The sequence below is a fragment of the Microchirus variegatus genome (assembly GCF_963457635.1).
Source record: "Microchirus variegatus genome assembly, chromosome: 10".
Classification (NCBI taxonomy): Eukaryota; Metazoa; Chordata; class Actinopteri; order Pleuronectiformes; family Soleidae; genus Microchirus; species Microchirus variegatus.
The window spans coordinates 25729898-25751703 of NC_139811.1; the positions used below are offsets into that span (position 1 = coordinate 25729898).

The 21806-nt window shown below is 41.0% G+C and overlaps 1 protein-coding gene across 4 annotated transcripts in view; it reads left to right on the forward strand.

Moving 5' to 3' along the window:
• The first annotated feature begins 3911 nt into the window (after positions 1-3911).
• trip10a (thyroid hormone receptor interactor 10a) overlaps positions 3912-21806 on the forward strand; it is a 60920-nt gene continuing 43025 nt past the window's right edge. For 2 of the 4 annotated variants that reach the window (XM_083896631.1, XM_083896632.1), the window contains exons 1-6: positions 3912-4222; positions 15840-15955; positions 16490-16546; positions 18223-18370; positions 20227-20289; positions 20619-20723. In XM_083896631.1, coding sequence (XP_083752757.1) covers positions 4199-4222; positions 15840-15955; positions 16490-16546; positions 18223-18370; positions 20227-20289; positions 20619-20723 — 513 coding nt within the window. In that variant the 5' untranslated portion in view covers positions 3912-4198. Of the gene's footprint in view, positions 4223-14646; positions 14706-15839; positions 15956-16489; positions 16547-18222; positions 18371-19956; positions 20114-20226; positions 20290-20618; positions 20724-21806 lie in introns of those variants that run through there. The other 2 variants (XM_083896633.1, XM_083896634.1) reach the window with 2 other exon arrangements.

Genomic DNA, 21806 nt, shown 5'->3' on the forward strand with positions numbered 1-21806 from the left:
TATTGATTCCGTCATGTTGCAATGCAGATGTTGAAATACAACATAAGAAATATTCCAGAAGTTAAAAGACTTTTACTTGATGTTTTACTTTATTTATTTTCTTATTTCTTTGTCTTACAGGCCAGGCTGGAGGCAGATTGTCTTTCATCCTCTGGCCACTGCTCGTCTTTTTCATCATCTTGTTCTTCATTGTCCTGTTCATGCTCTGCAGATGTTGGAAAAAACACGGACAGTACAGCTTTATTTCCGACAAAGATATTCCCTTGACACAGTGTGAAGGGAGCAAAGTTTAGGATTATTTACTATCTGCTGATTATGGTAAGATTAAATCAGCACTGGGACAAAAAAAAAAAAAACGACACGCATTTTCTGTATTTTAATTTCTTTCTTTTTAAATGGTACTGTTCCAGTGTTACAGGGGTGTTTCAAGAAACTTTGCCACCCCCCTAGAAAAAGGAATCCAAACGGGGGGCCTGTATTAAACCCAACTAAAGCAAGCTTGTGGCATCAGGGTTTCCATCCATGGTGTCACTGCAGTTTTCTGTACATAGCTGAAGATGCATCTTACAAAATTGTCATTGCTATAAATTATCTAATCTCGGGTGGCCTCATATCAGTTTGGGGCCTTACTTAACCTAATCTGTTTCAGTGTTCCTGCTCTATAGATGTAGAAATGCCTTCTGGGAGATTACCAAAAATATTTTCCAAGTACAAGTCATGTTTATCGTGTCACTGTATACATTTTTTGTTGTTGTTGTGTTTTACTTGTGAGATTAGCATCTTTTTGAAAATGTCATTGACGTTTTACTACAGCCTCGGTCACTCAGTAAGTTTCGATTTACGTCAAACTCCACTTCTCCATTCAACATGTCCTTTTCCCAGTATCCACGCACTAGCATGGGATAGATTTATTGAGTGAAATGTGTACCTTTTTGCTAGTATTTGGTGTTTCGTAAACAGTGAGTTCCACTGAACACACTCTGCAGTATTTTGACTCCAAATCACATGATATGGGTGTGTTAGTCCATCTTTAACACATTTTTTTAGTTAGTACTAAAAACAACTGAGGTTGACCAAAGTGCCGTACAGGATGATATGAATAAAAAAATGGAAGGGATAAAAAACATAAAACATTTAAAAACAACACAGAGCACAGTAAAAAAACAAAGAGAAACCCCGAGCAAGGTTCCCATTGTTAATCGGACAAATACATTAATATTGTAAACTAGTTATCGCTCCATTTCAAAACAAACACTTTTATTTTGAAATTATGTGAAATATCAACATAAATATTTATGTTATTGACCAGACTACTCAGTGGCCCCCAGGTCATTTGACTTTAAGACCCATGTCTTGAAATTGGGAATCTCTTCATCTCTGACTGTGTGACTACGTTTATCATCAGTATGATTTCACAATACTGACGTGACTATCTCCTCTTGATTGGATGTGACAAAACAATCATCAAAAAAAACCAATAACAATAAATAAACATCACTTTAAAAGTTATCTTAATTCCACATTGAAGGCAGTTAACGTGAGATTTGCCACAGAAACAAAACAGGCTTCACATCTTAATTCTGAGTCACTGGAGAAATGAATTACTCAGTGTGAACTGGTAAATCTGGCAGCATCACTCCACTCCATGCTGGGGAGTTTTCAGACGCTCTGTCACAGCTGATCACAGCTCAATATCTCGCTTGCGGGTACCTCAGCAGGAAGGTGACACTGTGAAACATGTTTAAAAACATAATTAACACTTTTGTACCACTTTATGACGTCGAGACGGGGGACCTCTTCATGCTCACAGCTCGCAGGCAGACAGCCCCTCCTGGCTGATAACAGTGTATTAATACCCCGGGGGAAATATGGTGTATTGAAATACATAAAAAAAAACTATGCAAAAAAGTAGGTCATATGTCATGTTAGAAGAAAAATATCAGGCTCATACACAAATTATGCATTACATTTTCTTTATCCCACATTCAAGTCAGTTGAAAAGGTTTGTGTTTTTGTCACTACAAGAAATGATTTAATGTCTCAAATATAATTTAAAATGTTGTTGTTTTAATGTAGAACCAAAACGCACTCAATAGATTTAGAGCGGTTCTTAATCTGAGTTGACCTGAGCTCACTTTGGGAGTGAAGTATTTTTAGTGAAGTGTTTTTAGTGGCTCTGCATGTCTGTCTGTTTGTGCTTCCACAATTGCACTTGCCATTATGACCAGCAGAGGCCGCCAGAGGCTCGTTGCGTGAATGGAGTGAAGTCTGCCATCTCTGATTGCCCTGTTGAACTTAGGCTGGCTTCACACGGCAACGCTCCCGGGTGAAACCGACAAAATATTTTATCAGATGTGCCTTTCGTTTAGATGGCAACTGCGTTTTTGGGGCTTAAAAACGCAAAAAAATGAACCCACCCTCCAGAGTGGAAATCTTAAAAACGCTCCGCCGTCGCGTTCCCGTCTACAGGGTTGAAAACTCAAAAGTGTTCTCTGAGCTGCTCACGCTGGCTATCCTCCTGTACGCGTTGACGTCAGATCCATGTGCAGTACAGACAAACAACAACAAACATGTCGGATTATTATCCATCAGTCGGACATTCAAGTTGCCTTAGCTGCTCTGATACCTATCCAGGAGTCATTTCAGTAATTACGCTGAGTTAATGTTTTGGTTTTCGACTGTGGGCGACTCAGCGCTACTAGAGAGAAGTAGAAGGACGTTTCAGCGCATGCGCACGCTCCTGGTGTTGTTGTATGCCACCTAGCCACCTGGCATGCATACTACATCAAATTTCACACACTTTTGCGTCACCGTTTGCATGCAGATTTCCACCCAAAGACGCTCGTCTAAACGCGAAATAAAAAGTTGGAACGCAACGCCACTTTTGCGTATTGTGTTCAGATCGTTGTCATGTAAAGCCAGCCTTAGCAAGGTCAGGAACTTGGGAATTTAAATGGGAATTTGTAAACATTGATACTAAAGTACTAATTTCCTGAATGTGTTTCCCCTCATTTCTTGATTTTAAGTGTATAATTGCTGTAAAATTAAAAAGGTTTGGTGTTTGTAGACTGGCACTGGCATACTTCCGCACATGTTGCATATCACAGACTCACAGGTGAAGGTTCTGTTACAGCACCGTCGAAAACGATGGGTTCGAGCTGCTCATCATTTTAAAGGTCTGTTGGGCAGGGGAGTCGGGGTGTCAGCCAGTTCCATGGTTGCCAGATGACTAGCTTTGGGGACAACCTCTGTTGCTGAAATATTTTTTTCTGATTGGTGAGCGGGGCTTATACTCCACCTACCGGAGGTACAACACAATTATAAACCAGGATGCACACAGACACAGATAAAATGAAACAATTCAACATGTGTACACTAGAGCTGAAACGATTAATCGATGAATCGATTATTCATCGATAACTAAATTAATCGTCAACTATTTTGATAATCGATAATCGGTTTGAAGCTTTTTTCATTATTAAAACAAGATTCCTGATTGTTTAATTCTTAAATGTGAATTTTTTCTTGTTATTTTTTTGCTCCACATAAACAAAGAAATCATTAAAACTGAATCATTTTTGCTGTTTGTTGACAAAACAGGACTTTCGAGAACATCATAATTCAGCTTTGACAAACACATTTTCTGACATTATGGACCAAACGATTAATCGAGAAAAGAATCGACAGATTAATCGATTACGAAAATAATCCTTAGTTGCAGCTCTAGTGTACACCTTTTGTGCTTTATTTTGAAAACCTGGCGTAGGTGGGCCACGTCCAGTGCAGTTTGATGTGTGGCTCAGTTCAGTGCTCTGCCCCTTTAAGGTTGAGGATTTGGGAGTGACGCGTACACGAGAGTCACTTTATCCCTCTGTGCTTCGTTATGAAAAAATAATAATATTTGGACTAACTCAAGCAGCCACTGCCAGCGTCCGTTAATCAGCGAACTATGACGCGGGTTTACATATTCTTTTGAATGGAGTAGAACCGGAATGTGTAGCGGTTGTGAGTGACCTATCAGGCCGGGGATTAAACTCGCCTGGGCCGCCTTCCTTCTCCTCCTCCTCCGCCGCCGCCTCCACCTCGGTGCTGCCGCCGCTGCTGCTGCTGCTGCTGCTGCTGCTGCTGGGACAAACTTTGGAGAAGTTCTTTTGTATTCGACACAGTCGCACAGCTTGTGTTGGCCGACAAGCTGAACATGGACTGGGGCACGGAGCTGTGGGTGAGTCCTGCTTCTCTTAGCATTCTGTCAGGAATCATCATCAAACACTGTTCGCTGAATAGTTTTTTTTTTTTTTTTTTTGGAAAGTGCTGAAGTGAGGAATAAATGTCCTCTTCTTTCTCCCCACTGTGCAGAACGATGCGTTCAAGGACGTGGTTCAACTTTCGGACAGTTTACTGGGTTGGTAGTTTTGGAAGCAGAAAACTGTATTTTTAATTTAAGTCACGTAATGTGAGGAATAAATGTCACGGACCGACCCCCCCCACCCCTCATCAAGCGTTCAAGCGTTCAAGCGTTCAAGCGTTCAATCGTTAAATCGTTCAATCGTTCAATCGTTCAGGGACGTGGTTCCATTTTCGGACAGCTTGTACTGAGGTAGTTGTTTGATAGCTGAATATGGTGATCGTGGAATGTGAGGAATATTATGTCTGGAGGGGTTGTAGGTTGTAAAAAAGCAAGCGTTCTTCTCAGTAGCTGCTGTGCAGGACGGTGCGTTCAGGGATGTTCCATTCCATTCGGACAGACACAAATGTGCTATTTTCCCTTGGTTTAAACCAAAATCCGAATCAATTCAATGTCCATCCATCCATCCATTATCTACCGCTTTGTCATCCACCAATGTGTCAATGGCAAATTCAACTAAGGCAATAAGAGATTGCAGACTTCACTCCATTCACACAACAAGCCTCTCACGCCCTCTGCTGGTCATAGTGGCAAGTGCAAGTGCGGAAGCACAAACGAACGGACTAAAGGCCACATTATATCGGCGGGGATCAGCTCCGCGTCTGTGGACGCTCGGTGCTCACTGTGAGCCGGCACAGAGCCGTGTAGCTCGGCCTGTCCTGAGGACCAATCACAGCTCTTGCCATCTCCGTTGTCCCTTGACGGAGTGACGGACACTTAAAAAATATTTTGTGCAGTCGGAGACGACGCAGACGCTCTTCGACAGACTCTGCGTCGACGCAGAGTCTCTGCGTAACCTACGCATAGCACTTTACGCAGTAGTTCATATTTTGTATGTATTAAACTAATGCATTATTTAAAAAAAAATACTATCAAAGTCCGATTTTAATATCAATATCCGTCAGGAAAAAAAAAAATCAATGTGAAACAAGTGGTTCCAAGAAGATGGAGAGAGTTGTGGGACATTTCACTTTTGTTTGTTCACTTTACTTTTAAAGCAAAGATACAACATTATACATTTGGATAACATCAGTGTCCAATGATGGCAAACCTGGAGAATTACCAAAAAAGTCAAAAATTAATGAAGTAAAAGTGACTCTGTTCTCCTGAGACATGAGTCACTTATGGAAGTCACAAGTGACATGTCAGACTAATTAATCCATATTTGGATTGGATATTTGACAATGAAACAAATTAGCAAATGTATTTTAAATACTTGAAATACAGGATCTCGCAGGGAACACATACCAGCAACAACCAACCCTGTGGAAGAAACATCAAAACAAAACTAAACAAATATCTCAAAACAAAACCAAACCCGAGCAAGAAATCCAAAAAATCGAGGAAAAGTTCCACAAAATATAAATACACTACACTAATGTTTTTAGCTTTTGTTGTGTTGTGTGGATGCTTCACTGTTTACATTGCTCCCATAGAGATAACATCAGATGCTGTATCATGATTGTTTACTCTTCAAAGAGTGCTCAGATGTCATGGCTAATTAATTTTTACAATAAGGTGTGACTGAGTCAAAGTGATATGTTTTTATTAGACTTGGCTGATGTATGTTATAATATAACTGTCCCTGCTGGGATATTTAAACAAATAGTGTTGTTAAGAAGAATAATAGTATATAGCTGTGATTCCCAAACACTGGGATGGGTTATATTATTTTAAATAGGGATGTGAATCTTTGAGTGTCTCACAATTCGATTCGATTCCGATTCTAAGGGTCAAGATTCGATTCAAAATCGCTTCTCGATTCAAAAATTGAAACAATGAAATAGTGTGTTAAGGCAAATTATGGCATCAAAACAATACAGTTTGTATGAGATAATGAGATTTTTAAATAAGCTGATTTCAATGATGTGATCACACAAAGGCAAACTTAAGACAAAAGTTAACATTCATTCATTCAAAACAAATAAAAACTTACTTCCTGTACAAAAAAATTTGCATAAATAAAAGCTTAGGCGAGCTGCCTTTTTCTCCTAGAAGTTACAAAAATAAACCGTACACAAATAACACAAACTGGTGTTTTGTGTTGTTTTTTTCAAAATAGAAAGTCTGTAAATAGTTTATTGTTAAATAGTGGTACTTCCCGTATTGAAAGTTTGGGAAACACTGCTAAATAGAATATGTTTATTTGGTGATCAAATTGGTCAATATTGCTAAATTGATCAGGTTATATGACGGATTTTTGCTCCTTAGTAACAGTTACATATATAGGTTGTGTGTTTTAAAACGTTTCACAAATTGGGAGGTAAACCATTCAAAGCAATTATATATGTGTGCAATGCAAAAACAGAAGGTCCTTAACTAATGCTTGCCATTATCAATTCATTTGTTGATGGTTTTGTACATAGATATATTGTTTTTTTCTAGAAGGTAAAATAAGATAATCGAAAATCTTTGTTTTGATGGCAATTCATTTGGTTGTTGTTTGAGCCCATTAAATTTGCTATATTTAACACAATTACAGGCTGTGTATCAGCAATAATCGGGTGATATGATATGTAACAGTACAACATATCACGTTATATTTTGATACTATAAGCAAAGTGATATATTGCACTTTCCCTTCCGAGATCGCCACATTTAGGGAAAAACTCTTGTAAAATGCACAATATTTCATGCATAATGCCTGAAAGTCTGCTGCCAACTGGCCACCTAGTGGTTGGAGGCTTAAATAACAAAAATATTCAAAGTATTTCTGGTAAAGTGATGAAGAACTCTGCAGGCTCTGCGAGATTTGTCCAGAATATACAGGAAATGGCATATATTTCAAGATTGGTCTCAGGATTTTATTGGATCGTCCAAATAAAAATCAATACAAATTGGAGAATCCATTTTCTTTTAACCCAGCTAGAGCTGAAACGATGAATCGATTATTAATCGATTACTAAATTAATCGCCAACTATTTTGATAATCGATAATCAGTTTGAAGCTTTTTTCATGATTAAAACCAGATTTCTGATCGTTTTACCTTCTTAAATGTGAATATTTTCTTGGTTTCTTTGCTCCACATAACAAAGAAATCATTAAAACTGAATCATTTTGGTTTGTAAACAAAACAAGACGTTCGAGAACATCGTCATTTCCAGCTTTGACAAACACTGATCAACGTTTTTTAACATTTTCTGACATTTTCTGGACTAAACGATTCATCGATTAATCGAGAAAATAATCGACAGATTCATCGATTACGAAAGTTAGTTAGTTGAAGCTCTAAACCCAGCCCTTGCAGTATCAAACACTTGAAGCAATATGTGACACTGATACGGTTTCATTTCCCAGTTCCCTGTCTAGAATCTAAACTAATCCTGTTGACTGTGTTAACATGCTACCTTGGTGACTGCCACAGTTTATGTGCCGGTGCACTGTACCCTGACGGCAAAGCCACACATTTGCAAACACATTCTCGTTTTCGAGGAACTTGAATATGTAAAATGGAGCACTGGGAGGATGAGGACGGGGAGGTTGTGACCTCATTACAGTCTGTGCTCCCCCTAGGCCTCTTCCCCTGTCCCTTTTTTTTTTTTCATCGCACATGTTGGTTTGCAACAGCCTAATTAGTTTTGCCCTACTTTGATTGAGTCAGAGAAACATCACAGCATTAATCAGAGGCTCAGTCTCTCTGTACACAAGTCTTTCCTGTTTATCCCAGCGTTTTTTTGCGTCACTGGTTTTTAGAGGAATCTCTCCACACAAAAGATGACGCTCTCTGTGTAGGAATATAGTTCTGAATGTGTCGCAGCCTCACCTGTTGGCTTAAACAAAGGCCTGCAGGCGTAAGTGCTTGAGTTAATGTTTCATCCCGTGGGCCAACTCAGCTCCATGGCATCTGTCCCCTGATTGTTGTTAATCCAAAGGCTATTTTAAGGTTTGCCGCGTGGAAGATCAGTGTCCCGGCATTAGCTGTGTGATAGTGAGGCCACTCCTGAGAAGAGTGACTGTCTGTGGCAGATCTGGCAGTTCTGGCAGGACAGGCCCCTAATTGTCATAAGGCTCAGGCTCAGTCAGAGCACAAACATCCACCTCAGCCTCAGAGGTCGGTGACTTTCTGGATGACTCCTCATAATGTTATGTGGTGGTGGTTCTTTCGTGGTGCCAGTTTTCTCTTTGGTGTTTTGAGCTGGATTGAAAGATGAATTCATACTTTATTCGTTGGACTGTGTATTCAATTTCTGTTTCGACTGATTTGCTTCAAACTTCGAACGCGCTGAACAAATCGACCGGGATTAATGGTTAAGACATAATTATGTTTGAAGACGACGAGGTCGGCGATAATGACGATAAATACCACCGTAATCGACGGAGTGTTTACAACCGTGCACCAGGGCTGACAGTGGATTTACCTGCAGATGCCACAGCGCTGTAAACATCATCACCGTCACATGTGAAGCAGACTGTTACAGTCATTACATGCTGTTCTTTGTGTGAAAATAGTTATTCACTTTAATTTTAAATTTTTGTATCTAAATAAACTAAATTTCACAGGAAAGCAACAGGTGTGAGCTCTCAAATACTTTTTGAATTGTGTTCCTATATCTGCTACAGAGGCTGAGAAATCAGTCATTTAGTAGACATTGAAGCTCAGGTTTTAGAGACATTTTTTTCAGGCGCTTCAGGCCTTAAAGGGGAAATAAGTAGTTTATAGTGCCATCTAGAGGAGAGGCTGAAATTTACAACAAAGACCTGCTGCTCTGCTCACCCCCTCCCTTCCCTGAGCGCTACGGTATCCGCAGCTGGTCAAATGTCGTCCTCGTCGTCTTTCTCCGTGTCAGCAGATGAGGTTCGTGAGGCGAGGGAGAGGGCGAGCTACCGCGGCAGTAGCAGACGAAGCGGAGAGAGAGGAGGCGGGACTTCTGCTACAAGTAAAGAGACACTTGTTTTGTTCTCTCGCGTTTGTCCTTACAGGCTCCGGCAGAAACATGGCGTCTCGCTGCTAACAGTGGCTATGCAACCGCGGTCCGCGGTCATGTTATTTAACATGACTTTTTGAAACACTACGAAAATGAAACAAAAACTATTATACAGCGACTAGACAATGCAGGAGCACATAATATGTATAAAAAAGTGGATTTTGGCTTATATAAACCCATAAATACTACATATTGTACCTTTAATGGGTTAAATAAGAAAATCGCTTATTCCAGAATAAAAACAACCACCTTATCTGATGTTCCTGTCTAGATTTAGTCACAACCTTTTGAATCCCCGTATTTGAGGCATAATGCAGCCCACCAGTCCTTTAATTGCAGCCCGTTGCCTAAATGTGTGCCATAAAAAGTAAGTAATGGCTGTGCTAGTTAGAAGTTGCATCGTTTACACAGAAAAAGTAAAATTTTTATTGTGCCCATAAAAGCAAAAACACTTGCAACATTTGTGGAGGAGAGAAAGATGCTCGTGATGCTGCTAAAGCTCCTTCATTTCCATGGCTGAAGTTTATAATGGAATTCATTGTTGGAAACAAAAAGTGCAGCAGGTTCATGTGCGAGTGTTCAGCATAAACCCAGTCTATAGGGACTCTTAAGGTGATAAATGGCAGCAGACTGACATACACTGTATTTGACGAGACGTTGACTATGTTTGCAGATTTTGGCCTTTTTTTTGCACCAAAACCGGAAAAATGCATTTCTGATTGACAGTATCTTGTACGATACCAGAGTGTCCACAACTGTTAGACCAAGCTGACTGTAATTCAACTTCGAGCGAACATGGAGGACTTTGACAGCGGAGAGATTTCTGAAGGAGGAGTTTCGTCTTCGATGACGAAGCAGACTGTTACAGTCATTACATGCTGTTCTTGTTCTTCACTCCATCAGGACTAAATCAAGGCACTGACACAAGTTGATATTACTTTATTTTCTTACTGTTTTTTAATTAATAATAGTTATTCACTTTAATTTTACATTTTTGTATCTAAATAAACTAAATTTCACAGGAAAGCCACAGGTGTGAGCTCTCAAATACTTTTTGAATTGTGTTCCTATATCTGCTACAGAGGCTGAGAAATCAGTCATTTAGTAGACATTGAAGCTCAGGTTTTAGAGACATTTTTTCCAGGCGCTTCAGGCCTTAATGGGTTAATCTGATTCATTGTTATTATTGAAGGGAATATTTACTTTATATACTGTGGCCAGATCATCTTAATAAACTTCTTATAATATATATAAGAGCATAAGCTGTAAAGGCGGATTTCCACTGGACGTGTTACAGCCGTGGCACGTCAGTGCAAATGGCTTCCATTCTAATCAACGTCTCAGCAGCGTCCCAGAAGCGGCTCGATCGGTAGCAGTTCCATTTTTGCCGTTGCCGCTCCCCTTTCAAAATAAACCACAATATGCAGGTCATATAGCCTGTCACAACTTCACATCAACATTACGTCGTGACCGGTGCTACCAGGTCAACAGTCAATTAATCAGAGCGTCTCAGAGAGTCATAATGTACGAGAGACTGATTGTTGAAGTGGAGAAACATAAAATCATTTATGACACCAGATCAACAGTTCTTCCACGTCGGAGAATGAAAGAAGCTGTTGTTGTTGTTTCCTTTATACACACAGTCTATCGTGGGATCTCGCGAACTCGCGTCCGTTCAAGATTATCGTGCGATCTTCCGTGAATACCGCTGGCTCCCAAGGCACCGCGCTGCTGCTTTAACGCGCCCGGTGGGGATTGACGCTGGGGAGAGGACGAAGCAGAACCGCGCGGCTGTAACGCACCAGTGGAAATCTTCCTTAAGGCTGCAACGATTAAGGAAATAAATTGTCAACTCTTTTAATTATTATTAATATTATTATTATATAGTTTGAGTGTTTAAAGCTTTACAAGTTCACTCATTTTTCAATGTGAATATTTTCCGGGATTAGGTTAGTTAGTAGTCTAGTCTAGTTAGTAGACTACGTTGAATGTACTGTGTGACAGTTATTAGCTATTACTCTACATTTACATGACAAAACAATAACAACAAGTTATTGTGTTTAAAGGGACAATATGTAGTATTTATGGGTTTATATAACCCAAAATCCACTTTTGTATACATATTATGTGCTCCTGCATTGTCTAGTCGCTGTATAATATTCTTTGTTTCATTTTCGTAGTGTTTCAAAAAGTCATTTAAAATAACATGGTCGCGGGCCGCGGTTGCATAGCCACTGTTAGCAGCGAGACGCCATGTTTCTGCCGGAGCCTGTAAGGACAAACGCGAGAGAACAAATCAAGCGTCTCTTTACTTGTAGCAGAAGTCCCGCCTCCACTCTCTCCGCTTCGTCTGCTACGGCCGCGGTAGCTCGCCCTCTCCCTCACCTCACGAACCTCATCTGCTGACACAGAGAAAGACGACGAGGACGACATTTGACCAGCTGAGGATACCGTAGCGCTCAGGGAAGGGAGGGGGTGAGCAGAGCAGCAGGTCTTTGTTGTAAATTTCAACCTCTCCTCTAGATGTCACTATAAACTACTTACTTCCCCTTTAAAACCAGACTTAAAAAAAACAAAAACATTCGGTCAGACCAGAGGTGGACTCATGCTGGTCTTGTGCTGTGTTTCCATCATGGTATGGTTCAGTTTGGTACAGTATGGTATGGTTTGGAACGGTAAAGTCCTGGGTCAGGCCTGCATTTCAACTGAGAACAATACTTCGTAGCAGCTAGATGTGTAGCGCGGTGTAATAGCGGTGCAGCGTCATCGAACAACGACATTGAACGCAACCCAACAGACATCAATGGAGGCCATCGCTCACTTTGTGGCTATTTGTGTCAACAAGACTTCACGTTTTTAGACTGAGAATAGACTACAGGTGTTGAAGAAACACCGATCACAAGGGAGTGATGTTTTTTCGCCCAATCAGCTGACTCTTGTTAGTGGAGCCAGTCGAGCTTCAGTCTGACCATACCGTATCATTTTCCTCGGTAGGGGCTGGTTATTTTGGTACTATTCTGAATTGAAAGGCAAAAGAACATGTGCCATAGTGTACCAAACAGAACCGTTCCATAATTCTCACCGCAGCTAATACACTTCGGGGATACAGAAGAATACGACAAAAACTTCTGACTGGTACATTTTTTGGACTGACAAGCAGACAGGAGTTTATCCCCTGTCAGCTTATAGAATATATTTAATAAATAAATGGATGGTAGGAAGACTCAGATTGGTGCTCATCATGCTAACAACTGGCTGCATACTGAACTGGTATCCACCACTAAATCTAAAAAGCTGGAATGAGATCTCATGAAGAGGGAGCGATGGGAACCCACAGGCAACTTAGGCTGGCTTTACACGACAACGATCTGAACACACACCGCAAAAGTGACGTTGCGTTCCCATTTTTTATTTTGCGTTTAGACGAGCGTCTTTGTGTGGAAATCTGCGTGCACACGGTGACACAAAAGTGTGTGAAATTTGATGTAGTATGCATGCCAGGTGGCTAGGTGGCACTGTGAAGCACTGTCATACAACAACACCAGGGGCGCGTGCATGCGGGAACTTGACAATGGAGCGTTTTTAAGATTTCCACTCTGGAGGGTGGGTTCATTTCTTTGCGTTTTTAAGCCCCAAAAACGCCGTCGCCGTCTAAACGAAAGGCACATCTGATAAAATATTTTGTCGGTTTCACCCGGGAGCGTTGCCGTGTAAAGCCAGCCTTATTCTTTTTTTGTAGCAATCGCTTCATTATAGGGTACAGAATTCAATGCCAGTTACCTGAAAACTTTTTATTTTACTCACTTTTATTGCAATGCGTAGGTGTTCTCTGGAGTGGTTTGAGGGAAGGTTTATCAGGAAGTTGGGGTCAGACATAGGTCAGGTTCTGATCGCTGCAGATTTAAAGTGTGCACTGAACTCTGACGGCCAGAAACTTTTTTCATACAGGTTTTCCTGCCAACATAACATGGTGGTCATATGATGTCCTGGGCTCATTCTCGTGGTATTGTTTATTATATATATATATATATTTATTATTATATATTATTATTATTCATCATATCTCACCTGAATCTAGTGATTTCTGCCAAAACTAAAGTGCAAACTTTTGAAACAAACTAGTTGTAAAATACTTTAAAGCAGTGCTGCTTTGTTGACCTGCTGTACAGCAGCCTACACACACAGCACATCCCGGACAGCCATTTCTGACCTTGCCATCCATCTCCATTCCCCACAGCAACTGACCTGGCACACGGCCACAGGCTGGCAGGCAGTTCAGAGGCCGAGTATGCAAACATAAACTTTTATTTGCAAAAGAGCTTTGAAAATATGTAACTTTCCATGCCAGGTCTCACAGCCTTCCCATAATCCAATGCACACATTTGTATTAGTCATACATTTGACAACGTGTAACCAGGAGTTTGTCTTGCTCACACAGTCTGTTCCTCGACTATATTTTGATTCCTGCAGTTGTGGGAAATAAATTGTGTTCCTGTTCTCGTGGATGGTTTTAGTGTAAGGCTTTCTCCATGTTGTTAAAGATAACAATTAACCAAAAGTCAAGCTGTGAACAAATAATGGATTGTAAAAGCAGGGGTCGGCATGAGGGGCACAGGATGACGTGTGGGTCATAAAGAAAGTGGGTTGTCTTGTTGTAACTTGCTTTGATGTGACTGTATATATGTTTGAGCTCTCTGAAGCAACTTCAGAGAACATTTAGACCAGCTTTGGTGACAGATTCTCTCCTTCATGCATGAAGTAAAGACACGATTTAACCAACACCGATGACTCCAATGAAATTTCTTTCACACAGTCTTCAGTGCTGCCTTATTATTATGTGTTTTTACATTGCTGAGTACGTTTTTTTTGAGTGGCAGCACATCAACTTCTCTCCGTGCAGTAATGAATCCAGTGTGTTTCACGGTCGGCAGCATAGACAACTGCAGCCACAGTCTTCTGTTCTGTTCTTGTGGTGAGATTGAATTGGATTCAGCCGCTGGGGTTGAAAGAATTCCTAAATAAATAATTTGTCATGATGATGACGACGAGGAAGAAAACTGTTTTTAACATGAGCAGCTTTGAAAATTGGAAAATCCATAGGTGTAAGTTGGCTTTACGGACAATCGTTATATATCTGTACTGTAATTAATGACTTTGAATCGCAGGCTATTGGTTAGGTGTTATCATGGTGATGGATTGCAGGCCGCCGTTTAAACCGTGTTCTATAATTAGTCCAAGCATTCTCTCATTGAGTTGGGCCTCGTCTCTTTTGTTTTGCCTGGACCGCTGGAAGGGGACAGAAGCAGGACATGGCCCAACTTGTTAGGAACACCCCCCAGTTGCAGAAAGCTTGAGGGAATTGTTCCGAGGGAAGGTAAACGGAGATATCATCTCACACTATTAGCAGACTTGTCGAAGCTTGTAGCTGTCATAAAGTTCTTTAACCAAATAAGGAGCAAATACACTTCCTAATGTAGTTGTTCTCTATTAAACAGTTAAGGCTGAGAGATTTGGGCAGATTTTTGTCGATCTTCAGGTTCGTATTCACTGTGTAATGGATTTATAAGGTCTAATGTGTAGTAGCCATGCTGGGCTGGGAGCCAGTGTCAATACTGTGGTATGGTAACGTATGTTTTTCATATTCATGTTGCAGCAGATGTAGATAAGTCCCAAATATAGCTCTGTATAGCATTTACAAATGTTGTAATATTTCTATGGTATCTCACGTGGTACTAATCGGTTAACGGTAGGTATGCACATTCTTCTCTGTCAAAACATGGAGTGCTATTGAAGTTCTGTCGAGTGCGTCTTATATCGCGATATATCCTCATGGTATTATCGGCGAGCCCAAATGGGATATTGCCAAACACACCAAGGTCTGCCAATATGAATAATGAATACAAAAGTGGGCTGAATATCTACCTCCTGACGCCCTCCACAGCTATTATTTTACAGTATTTACGTTAATTTATCTTGCTTAGTGAAGAAAATATAATATTCAGATATGATTGGTTGAACACAAAGTACATCAATTTTTCTGTTTCTAGTGAAAATGTGGCAGAAAATGTACTTATTACTTCTTACTTAACTCTCTAATGAACATTTTAAATCATACTTTTAGTCCATCAATTTATGGAAAACAGACATTAAAATTAGAACAAAAATGTGACTCGGTCTGTCTCCTGCCTTGCTGTGATCCCGCTCTCTCTAACAACATGGTCGCCCCATGATTTAAAGCTGAGCGGAAGTGAAGAGACCGATGTCGAGGGCGCTGGGCGCACATGTGCCGAGCATTCGTGGAATCCAGCAGGCAGGAGCAAAAGAAGAAGAAAAAAAACCTTGATGTGTTTAGTTTATTGTCTTCCGTTCACAATTCCTCAACATGACCTCAATCTCAACCAGAGGAACATCCCGGTTATTTCCTCCAGAAGTGAACACGTGTTTTGTGTCCCACAGAGGGATGCCTTGATATCTTTTCCTTATTTGTCTCTCCGGCTGTGTTCCCCAGGACCAGTATGACATCATTGAGAAGCACACACAGTCGGGCCTGGAGCTGGTGGAGAAGTATGTGAAGTTTGTGAAGGAGAGGACGGAGATCGAGCAGAACTATGCCAAACAACTGAGGTAGGCGTCAACCTTCATGTCCTTCTCTCCTGTCACTGTGTGTGTGTGTGTGTGTGTGTGAGTGTGTGTGTGTTTGCGTTGGTGCATGTTTATGAAATGTCTGTGGGGTCTTATGATCACGTCCAGGGACAGAATCCAACTTGTCTTTGAAACACTGGCCTCATTCTGCAGCTGCTCGCTCTCGCCCGGCTCTCTCTCCTCATCCGCTGTGCTCACTCGCTCTCCCAGTTGTCTCCCAGTCCACAGGCCCACATCTGCTGCAGTGCTGAGCTTTGCTGGAGACGAGAGGAGAGGAAGTGGGAGCAGACTGGCACATGATAGACAGGATGTGGTCAGAGGGAGAGAGTGAAAGAAGGAAGAAAAAGCTATTTTGATATGTTTATAAACAGTTTTTTTAATCCTCCATTTTAAAAAAAGAAAGGAGCAGCTGGGTTTATAATAATAGTTAAGTGAGCTTTTCTCATCTCATCTTTCCAGCCTGTTCCCAGTGAGAACAAAACTATTGTTCAGTGTTGACCCATTATTTTCATGCAGGAACCTTTCGAAGAAATATAACCTGAAACGAAGCAGCAAAGATGAACCCGAGTGCAGGTGAGACGTCGTCCTCTGCAAAAATGTTCTATTATTCTATTTCTTAAATTCATCACTTCTACTTCTTTATGAATATGGAACCAATAGTGGTGATAAAGTGATGAATCTTCAGATTACAGATTACCACAACGCTGTGGTTTGGCTTTATAGCAAGCATCGCCTCTTTGTTCAGATATTTTTGGCCAAAGATGAGAAGAAATGAATAACTATTCTGTACCACTAATAAAAAAAAGATGTTAGTTTGATTATTTCTCACAACTTGACTGATTGATAATTTGAAAAATGATTAATTCATTCTAATGTTTTTTGTATCATTCTAAGGAAACTAGACATTGTATTGCATCTGGAATAATTGTAGATATACAATATGGTTACTCTGCTTTGTCTTTCATATGAAAATGAACTGAAGCTCATACACCTCTTGCATTTTATGCCTTGCTGTTTGCATGTGATTGTCTGTTTAGGTGATTGTGTTAAAGTAAGCAGTTTTACGTTACGTTCCTCATAGAAAAAACACTTTTTCGTCTCCAAAACTGGTAGAACTTGTTGATCCATTTGTATCACTGCCTATTTAGTTTTTATCCAAAATTCAAACTGTAGTCGAAAAGTTGAAACTAAATCCTTAAAGCTCACATAGAGTGGTCCTGTTGCACATATATGTTAATTATGGAGGTCTACTTGCATACATTAACTTGTTTTTATGGTCAAAAACCTCCTAGTTGCTGTAAACGAGCCGATTGAAATCTGTCTTTTCTGACGCTGTGCTGAACCGTGATATTTCAGACATAAATCTCACCCCTAGAAGACAGGATGTGTTGTCATTGGCCAGCCAGCGTAGAGCCTTCCCAACTGTCTTGTGATTGGCCAATACCTGGAAGTGACATAATCAGCACACCCGCTCTCAGAGGCGCAGCTCCCCCCTTTGGAACGGTGGATGTACTGCTACTCATTATCAAAACATTGTTTTAACAGTGTTTAAAAATAGCTTCGTCACGACTCCCCGCCGCAGTCCCTTTTATGACTTTGACCCAGAGTCAGACCCAGAGTCAGAAGACACTGTCGCTCGTGAAACACCTCCACAACGGACGTTATTCTTCTTCTGCGGTTCAATGTATGCAACCGGATGTGCCCGGACTAGTGCCCGGATATACTGTTCAGGAGGACCGGTTTTTTCAGAGATCTCACTGAGCCCGAGATTACAATAAAACACAGTGTTCTCAGCAGTGGCTGAACTGTTTGTTTAGAACCTTTAGGGCTTTGTAAACAAGGTAATGACGCAGATACACAATAAAAACAGCATTAATTGGAACTTCCGGTCTAGGTCCGCTTTAAGAACCTGCTTGACTTCGAGATATACAGCCTAGAAGTGCGTCGGACTGTGTGAGCTAATTGCCATGTTGTTGTGCAATGACGGAAACGATCGTAAATATCCTGCAGAGAGGATGAAGAGGGTGACGTAATATTGGCTTCAGCATTATTTGACAGCTGTACTCATGATAAACCCTTAGATTTAGTTTCTCTTGTGAAGAACATGCTGTGCTGGAGCCGTTTAAATGCCTGTAAAAGCTTCTTATCATGACTTCTCTTTAAACGTGTGTGTTTATCATCATATTATTGCCTCCATCTCTGTGTCCTCACGTCTCCACCCTTTCCTCTCCCCGTCGGCTTAATGGTAGATTGTCCAGCTACCAGTCGTTTTTGGACATCCTGAATGAAATGAACGACTTCGCTGGGCAGCGGGAACTAATTGCAGAGAATATGATGATGAACATTTGCATCGATCTCACCAAGTACTTACAAGAGCTGAAGCAGGAACGGAAGATGGTGAGTGTGTGATTATACACATAAATGTGATCTCCTTCAATTGCAAATAAACCCCTAAAGTTACTTGGTATTAACCTGTAATTAGAAGGTAAGAACAATGGCCAAAATGCTGGGTAATTACCCAGTAAATTATAAAGCGTTATTATATTAATGCTTAAATTACATTATATTAACGCTTATATTACTTAACACTAAACTGTAGAACTGCAATCTGGTCATTAAAATGATTACAAATGGGATTTCTTTCCTTTTTTTTCCTTTAGTGGCCCTCAGTCCAATGTTGGGTTTCTAAATTGGCCCTGAGGTATCAAAACTTTGAAAACCCCTGGTGTAAAGAATTGAAATTACACCATACATCTGCTGATTTGCCACTGCCTTTTTTTAGTCCACGCTTTCAACACCCTCTTGTCCAACCAGTGCGAGGCTCCTCCCCCTTTTTTTTATAAACGCTGGAGCTATAGTTTTGGCCCCTCACACAGCTGCAACTCTGTTGTTCTGTCCCATTTAAGGGGCTGGATCCTACAAAGTGTGGATTAGTGACAGGATGTCGTCAAAAAGTGTCAGTGTAGCAACGTAGGCTGTCCCATTTCAATTTTCAAGTCTTCGGCAACACTTTTGAATGTGGTCGGCGATAGCTTGGCTTCATGGGATAGGTCTTGTGGATCCTTAGCGGCCGACCATGTCCAAGTATTTCTTTGCTCGCCAAATAAAACCAAGACAACACTTAATGAAAACTGAATATAACCAAATTAACTAGGAACAACACTGCTGCTACTAATCTATGGCATAAAAGAATTAAAAAAAGTTTTCACTTCCAGACCACACCCCTGCACTGCCTCTCACTCTCAGCCCACCTATTTGGCATTTTCATCAAAATCAATTAGCCTCAGAAGAGTGGATTCTGTTACCCTTTAAACCTCCTCATCTTTAACCTGCCAACCACTTTTGTACAATTTTAATCTTAGTCTTCTTTCACCCCCGTACAAATTTAAAATAATACATTTTTACTTAATTTTTTAATGTGTACAATCCCAGTCGTTTGAATTGTTTTCCATCTTAAAACCCACTTTTTCTCCTTGTTTTTATTGTACAATGTCTGTTGTTTTAGTATTTTTCTCGAGTTATTTTATTGTTTGTTTCTAGGTCTTGTGTTTGATATATTATATTTATCCCTGATGTACACAGTGCCTTGTTTCAGCTGCTTCTTAAATGAAGTTGGATTGGTTTGTAATATTTAATATTGATATAAGGAGCAGTGTCAGCTTTATGACGTATATTTACAGTCGCCCACTTTGGACAGACGGAATGCTTCATAGGTTCTTTAACAAAAAACGTGCAACTTCACCAGTTAATAAAACAGTAACCCCTAGATTTAATCCACACAAGCTTGCTGGTATGCGCCTGCTGCACCATGTTCAACAGCAGCCTGACGACCAGATGCCAGATGGGATTTTAATTTGGAGCGTACAGCTCGTGCCGCAGAGGTGGAGGAGTGTAACGGAGAGGGAGGTTTAAAGGAGGAGTGATGTCACTGTTGTGGCAGGAAGGAAGCTTTTGCGCGGTGTCTCCCGAGGGGGAGGCGGGGACCGGGGCGACAGTGTTCCTATTTCTGTTTGAGTTATGCTTTTTTCTTTGTGTCGCCGGATTTGCAGAACATTGTATCCACATCGCTGCAGACGTGTTGTTTTGAGCTGACACACTGTTATTTGTTTTTCTTGACTTGTTATGTCGTGCATTTAGGAGGTTGTTTATTACTCTGTGTCTGCCCTATGTGTGTGTCCCTCCATCTCTCTTACTCTCCCTCTGTGTCATCTGACCCTCCTCACACTCCTGTCTATTTTTACCAATGTCTCCAGTATCTGATGGAAGCCAAAAAGTCCCAGCAGAGTTTGGAAAGCACCTACAAACAACTTGACAGTGTAAGTAGATTAAAACAACTTTATACTGCAACTGCAGTCAATCACAGAGACTGGATCAGAAGGTGAGCTTTACAGTATGTCATCTTCGGCCATCATAATTGTTACAGACTTTACTATATATACTGAGAACATTTGCCTATAATCTTGAAAACTTCTCCCATTTTCTACTTCTATATCATCAGTAGACCTAGTTTGTCATTACTGGGAAACCTCACTGCCTGATATCCTATCTTTTTATTTTTAGAAATACAACATATTTTTCATTTCAATGTGGTTGCACTTGTCGCAGGATTTTCCTACATTTTTTTTTTTGTCTCTCTGTACACCAGAGTAAAAAGCGCTTTGAGAGAGAGTGGAGGGAAGCGGAGCGTGCGGCGCAGTACGCAGAGAAGACCGATCAAGACATCAATGCCACCAAAGCCGACGTTGAAAAGGTAAAACAAAAACAAAAAAGAACACTGGAGGAAGATGAAGTTACAAAAAGAACCATTTTACATCGGGGCGTTGTGATGGTTTTAGATCATGAAGGATTGGAATGTGTTGATTATCTGAAGGCAGAGAGATCAGAGATTAAATACATTACTCGGGGTTCGTAAAGGCGGATTTCCACCGGGCGCTTTACAGCAGCGGAACGTCAGCGGCGCAGTTTTGCGTCAATCCCCACCGGGTGCGTTATTCACGGAAGATCACGCGATAATCCTGAACGGATGCGAGTTCACGAGATCCTGCGATGGACTGTGTGTATATATAGGAAACTATAACAACAACACAGCTTCTTTCATTCTCCGACGTGGAAGAACTGTTGTATGTATATATATATATATATAGTATATGACCTGCGTATTGTGTTTTATGTTGAAAGGGGTGTGGAAGTGTTTTACATTTATTCTGTGTCGGACTTGCTGTCTGGTGCGATCTGCTCTGTTGAGCTTTGCGCGACTCAGGGACGGCAACGGCAAAAATAGAACTGCTACCTATCGTTGTGCTGCGAACCGCTTCTGGGACGTTGCTGAGACGTGTCGCATCACGTCCGGGGGAAATGCTCACATTAATTAAAATGGAAGCATTCAGCAACAGCTACCACACTGCAGGCGTTCCGCTGCTGTAACGCGCCCAGTGGAAATCCCACTTCCACAGATACTTCCGCCCCCCTTTCAAAATAAAACACAGTACACAGGTCATATGGCCTTTATGATCACAATCACTTGTCCAGATGCAGAGCGTGCTGCAAATCAATAAAAAGTGGACACCATGTTGAGAATCGGCTCTTACAAGTTACCCTCCCATCTTAAGCTGACTCAGCACATTCAGTCCTTGAATTTGTGTCAACCAAGGCGTGGGAACCCTGATTGATGCTTTTGTGCAGATGCATCCGTTTGTTTTGCTCAGCCAAATCACACGTTTTGCTCGTCCGCTTCATGCTCGCTCCAGACAAACGGTGATGACGCAGTCATAGTGAACTAAAGGCTTTAGATGATTCAAAGTGTAGCAGGTGAAGCCATGGCCAGCAATCAAAA